The sequence below is a fragment of the Diplodia corticola genome (genome assembly GCF_001883845.1).
Source record: "Diplodia corticola strain CBS 112549 chromosome Unknown scaffold87, whole genome shotgun sequence".
NCBI lineage: Eukaryota > Fungi > Ascomycota > Dothideomycetes > Botryosphaeriales > Botryosphaeriaceae > Diplodia > Diplodia corticola.
Genome location: NW_017971566.1, coordinates 1 through 5,717, shown reverse-complemented (window position 1 = coordinate 5,717; position 5,717 = coordinate 1). Strand labels below are relative to the sequence as shown.

General features: G+C 59.0%; 2 protein-coding genes across 2 annotated transcripts; both read left to right on the top strand.

Annotated features, from left to right (window-relative positions):
• Positions 1 to 363: 363 nt before the first annotated feature.
• Positions 364 to 2,572, top strand: BKCO1_870002 (mfs general substrate transporter; the record flags this gene model as incomplete). Its single annotated transcript, XM_020279648.1, has 7 exons — positions 364 to 528; positions 583 to 789; positions 839 to 946; positions 1,046 to 1,313; positions 1,409 to 2,059; positions 2,143 to 2,453; positions 2,519 to 2,572. The coding sequence occupies 7 exons, from the start codon at positions 364 to 366 to the stop codon at positions 2,570 to 2,572; spliced, it is 1,764 nt and encodes a 587-aa protein (XP_020125484.1).
• Positions 2,573 to 3,618: 1,046 nt separating this feature from the next.
• On the top strand, positions 3,619 to 4,626 carry BKCO1_870001 (glycoside hydrolase family 5 protein; the record flags this gene model as incomplete). Its single annotated transcript, XM_020279637.1, has 1 exon — positions 3,619 to 4,626. The coding sequence occupies one exon, from the start codon at positions 3,619 to 3,621 to the stop codon at positions 4,624 to 4,626; it is 1,008 nt and encodes a 335-aa protein (XP_020125498.1).
• Between the last annotated feature and the right edge of the window lie 1,091 nt (positions 4,627 to 5,717).

The following is a 5,717-nucleotide window of genomic DNA, read 5'->3' as shown; positions in this document are numbered from 1 at the left end:
GAGGTTAGTCTCGTTCTGACTCGCTCCACGACCACGTAGTAGGTGGCGTAGCACCTGTCCATTATCTTTCGTCGAATCTCTCCTCCTGCCCAGCGGCGGACGCCGCCTTGACAAGCCGCTACGCAGAGCCGTGGTGCGTGATCAGCCCAGAAAGTCATATTCTGATCCGAAAATGCTCTTCAAACGCTACCTCATTCGGCCGTTGCTCCGCTCTCTCTTCTTGCAGTTCTCCGCTCTTGGTCGCCTCGAGCAGTCTACCTCGAGCACGTGCTTGTCGCTCTTCGCATTTATCTCGTCGTCTCCGCGTCTTTCACTTGGCTATTCTCTACGCCCCGCTTCCAGTTCGACCCCAGTCCTGCAGTCATGGCGATCGCAGGCATAATGGAAGAGCCGAAGGATGCGCTGAACGACGGCAAAGCGCTGGCCAATCCCACCGAAAAGGACATCGAAGGCTCGGTGCCTGAGTCCACCCCTGCACCTTCGGAGCTGGAACCGGTGGTGACACTTAAGACGTGGATCGTTGTTTGCGTAAGGAACTGCAACCCGCCCCGAGCCGGGCATCACTGACGATGCATCACTCAGTTCCTGTCCTTCGGGTACGGTCTATGCTTCTGGCCTGTCCCCACAGCAGCGGCTGTCGGAACTCTCGTGTCGGCTGACTTCGGGCAACCCAATGCCTACGTGTGGTTCGTCCCAGCCTGGACCATCTCTGTCACCATCTCGTTCATGATTGGAGGAGCGAACACGGATCTTCTGGGACGGCGCTGGTTTCTCGTGGGCGGCAATCTCGTAAGCTTGTCGTGCTGTTCCCGTTGGCAAGTACCTAACGCACTGCAAGCTCTGTGTCGTAGGTCATCTTATTGCGGGGGCTTCCAAACAAACGGGAAACCCCAACATGATCACCGCCGGGATGGCTTTGGCTGGGTTCGGCGGAGGGTTCTGTCAGGTTCGTTGATCCCGCCCCCGCGTGCCCTGCATGGTCTCCACAGTGGGCTACAGACAACCAAGGCAGAAGCAAGGAACCTGACATGCAATCTCCTCGCAGATGGCAGCATTCGCCCTCCCGGAGCTCCTCCCCAACAAATGGCGACACATCGGCATCATCATCGCCGACGGCACCGTCTACATAACCATCCTGATCGCGCCCATCACCGCACGCTACAGCTACGAGTTCGCCAACTGGGAGTGGAACTTCTACGCCCCCGCCATCTTCCAATTCGCCTCCTTCCTCGGCCTCTTCTTCCTCTACTTCCCGCCCGCACACCCATCCGGCCTGCCCCTCCTCCAAGCCCTCAGAAAAATCGATTACATCGGTGAGTCCTCCCGGCCCCTGCCTCTTTCCCTCCCTCCCGCCCTCCTCCCTCCCCCCCTCCTCCACTCACTAACCAACCCCCCTCCCCACCCGCAGGCATCCTCCTCTTCACCACCAGCACCGTCCCCATCCTCACCGGCATCGTCTGGGCCGGCATCCACCCCGCGACCTCTCCCCACGTCCTCGCCTCCCTCACCAGCGGCTTCGCCCTCCTCCTCCTCTTCGGCCTCTGGGAAACCTACGGCCAGACCCCTCACCCCCTCGCGCCCACGCGCATCTTCGCCGCGGGCCGCGGTCGCGACTTCACCGCGCCCGCGCTCGCGCTCAGCATCACCAACATGTTCTACTACTCCAGCAGCATCCTCTGGCCGACGATGACGACCGTGTTCTATACGAGTGGCGGCGCCGATTGGGTCCGCGCGACGGTGCTGACGCTGCCGCAGGGGATGGCGATTTGTGGCGGGGCGGCGGGGTTGGCGGCGTTTGGGGCGCGGATTCATGGGGTGGGGATCGGGTGGCGGTGGCAGTTGGTCGCGGCGACGGTGGTGGTGGTGGTGTTTGGGGCGTTGTTGGGGCTGGCGACGCCGACGAATATGGGCGTCATGTGTGCGTTTTTGGTGGTGTCGCAGACGGCGTTTGCGTGGGCGGTGCCGTTGAGTATCATGTTGTCGCAGTTGGGGGTGCGGCATGAGGATTTGGGGATCAGTGGGGGGGTGTCTGGGTCGTTGCGGTTTGCGGGGAGTGCAGGTATGTGTGTGCCACGTACGGCTGGAGCTGGCTGGCTGGCTGGCTGGCTGACTGACTGGCTGACTGTGTGATTGTTGTATAAGTCGCGACGACGGTGTATCAGACCATCTTCAACAACGAGGTCGCCAAGTGGACGCCGAAGCTCGTGGTGCCCGCCGCGCTGGACGCCGGGCTCGACCAGGCGCGGTCCGCGGAGCTGCTCGCCGTCGTCGGCACGTCGCAGCTCGCGACGGCGTCCTTCTCGCCCGCCGTGGTGGCCGCGGCGTCCGAGGCGCTCAAGTGGGCGTACTGCAAGGGCATCTTCGTGGTGTCCATGTCCTCGATGGGGTTCGGCATCGTTGCCATCATCGCCTGCCTGATGTGCAAGGACGTCGAGTCCAAGATGACGAATACGGTGAGTGATTGGTCTCGTTGCTCTCCCTTTCGCCGTGGTAATGCTGACTTTTTCCTTTTGCCAAGATTGATGTGTATCTTGAGAATGACGAGTTTGCCCATAGGAACAAGGTTCATTAGATCATCTCATCTGCTCAGGTAATTGGAAGCAAAGAAAAGGGGATAAAAGCAGGATGCAAGCGGTGGGGATATATCTACATATATTCATCCGCCATGTCCGAAAGTTAGCGTAAACTATTGTTATAGGAAGGCTAGGGAATAATTTAATACAAGTTATAGTTGCAAGGAACGGATGGAACGCGAGAACGAGGTGAGTGCTATAGCCCTATCGCTATACTTGCACGTGACTCTCGTTCGGGTGTTCTCTTCCCAGGCGCTGTCTCTTTTACTGCCTTGGCAATGCTGTGGAGCCGGGATACAATCCACCGTCAAAGGTCGCTTGCGGTAGACATATGCAGCGGGACTCGTTCAGCGTGCCATGCCACGTGATGTCGTGAGACTGGCGTGTTTCATCGCATTTCGTATCGACACTTCTTCTCGCCGGAGCAACACGGACGTGGGTGGTCCTGTCCCCGTTGTCGTCGGACCGGTGTGCCGTTAGTGAGGCCGGCTATTTCCGGATTTGAAGCCGGTCGCCCTTCTCCGTTCGATTTCGAGTCTTTGTTTCCTCTGGCCGTGCCTGATTGGAGCTGGGCGTTGTTTCGCTCGGCGTTTCGGCCATCTATGCCAAACTTCTGCCCGGCTTGCCGCTGCGCTCGCCCCTGAATGGTGACTCGTCTTCTCGACAGCCAAGCCTCCGTGCTCACATGTCTTCCAGAGCGATGCTTGTACACTTTCGGCACATACCGGCTTGGTGCAACTACTATAAGCTTTTCGCGGCACAATAGGGTGAGGGAACCGGCCCGAGCGGCGTGGCCATGATACCGCCATAGATTTTCTTGATGACCCCGGCCCTGGCTTCCGCTGCCACAGTACGGAGACGACGCGGAGTTCTTCCGCCGTGACGCAAAGGAGAGCAGCGAGTAATTCAGGAACCCGCTGTTTGGTCGACCGCCCTTAGACACTATATATTCATTCAAGTCTCCCTTTAATGCCGTCTGCATCGCCAGTCACTTCAGCCCGTCTGCAAGACATCCTCTCCTTCCATTCCTTCTTTCAACCGCAAAATGCGTCTCTCAATCTGCCTGGCCACGGCCACGGCTGCCCTTTCTCTGGCAGCACCGTCCAAGCAACGCCGTCAAGACAAGTTCCTGTGGTTCGGCATCAACGAGAGCGGTGCAGAGTTCGGCGAGTCTTCGTATCCCGGGGTTTACGGAACGGACTACATCTGGTACGACATGGACACGATCGACACGTTCATTGAGAAGGGCATGAACATGTTCCGCCTGAACTTCGCCATGGAGCGGCTGATCCCCGACACGCTCACCGGCGAGCTCGACTCGGCGTACATGGGCAACCTGACCAGCAACATCGAATACATCACGGGCAAGGGCGCGTACGCGATGATCCAGCCGCACAACTACGGGCGCTACTACGGCGAAATCATCACCGACACGGCGGGCTTCAAGGCGTGGTGGAAGAAGGTGGCGGCGCCGTTCGCCGACAACGAGCTCGTCGTCTTCGACACCAACAACGAGTTCCACGACATGGACCAGTCGCTCGTCGTGCAGCTCAACCAGGCCGCCATCGACGGCATCCGCGAGGCCGGCGCCACGTCGCAGTACATCACGCCCGAGGGCAACAGCTGGACCGGCGCCTGGACCTGGGTCTCGTCGGGCAACTCGGACACCATGGGCGCCCTGACCGACCCGGCCACCAACGACACGTCCAAGCTCGTCTTCCAGATGCACCAGTACCTCGACTCGGACGGCAGCGGCACCCACGAGGAGTGCGTCAGCGCCACCATCTTCAGCGAGCGCCTGCAGGCCGCCACCCAGTGGCTGCGCGACACGGGCAACAAGGGCCTGGTCGGCGAGTTCGCCGCCGGCGCCAACGACCAGTGCATGGCCGCCGTCAAGGACGGCCTGCAGTACCTCAAGGACAACAGCGACGTCTGGGTCGGCCACCTGTACTGGGCCGCCGGCCCGTGGTGGGGCGACTACATGTACAACATGGAGCCTCCGAGCGGCACCGCCTACACCTACTACCTCGACACCCTCGTCCAGTACGCTTGAGCGGACGGATCGAGCATCCCGAGGGAAGCCATGAGCCCGGCCGGCCATCTCATGTGCATACATAGCTCTCAGTTCCTGTGTAAATATTCAATGCAACTTGTCGTGCTTTCACTCATCTCATGCCGGTGAAACTGTCCAAGCCCACTTCAACAATTCAAGCAAGAGAAATCAATCCTTAATGTGGTCAGACGAAGTACAATGTGGTTGCTCAGCGGTTGATGCTGTGAAGCCTTGAAGCCTTGGTGCCTTGATGCCTGATGCTGGGATGATTATGATGCTACTCTTCTTGCAGCCCTTGGTCTAGACTCAATGGCGGCGTCACTTTACCGCCAGACTGGCACTGCGTTCTGAACACAGTTACATGCTAGTACTATACCATCGCCTTATCGTCAGTGCATGCGGGGTCAGCCAGGGGTCGCAACAGCAGCAAAACGGACGTCTCGCACACGCTTGGATCGAAAGGAAGATAATTGCGGGCCTGGATAGGGAACATCCGTCTGTATTAATCATCAGACTCTCCACGTCCACGGCACAAGCTGCGATCTTCGACATTCGTGCTTGCGACTGCAATATCCTAAAGCTTCAACCACGTCTCCCGAAGTTTACCCTCGGCCGATGCCCAGGTCATGTCGTAGCCGGACATATGCGGATGCAGCAACAAAACGGATTTGAAGCTCTTAACCCCGCCGGAAGCATAGACCAAGGGCCATGGTGGTGTACGCACGTCATAGTATTTAAAGGCCTCCATCGCTGAGCCCCTCCTCAGTCAACCTTCATCCACAGCACTCTTTCAACGTACATACCAGCAAGAGTACAGACAGCAATCGACCCTTCGAACATGGCTTTCCCCCCAGCTGCCACGCCGAAGACGGCTCTCGGTTACCACCGCATCCTGTCGCCGTCGGCAGGCGTGAGGGTCTCGCCCCTCTGCCTCGGCGCCATGAATTTCGGCAACGCCTGGTATACACCTGCCAACAACCCCCCCTGTCGAAGCATCCTCGTCGATTCTTGCTGCTGACATCAACACCACCGCAACAGGGAGGCGATCATGGGCAAGTGCGACAAGAAGACGGCCTACGAGATCCTCGACT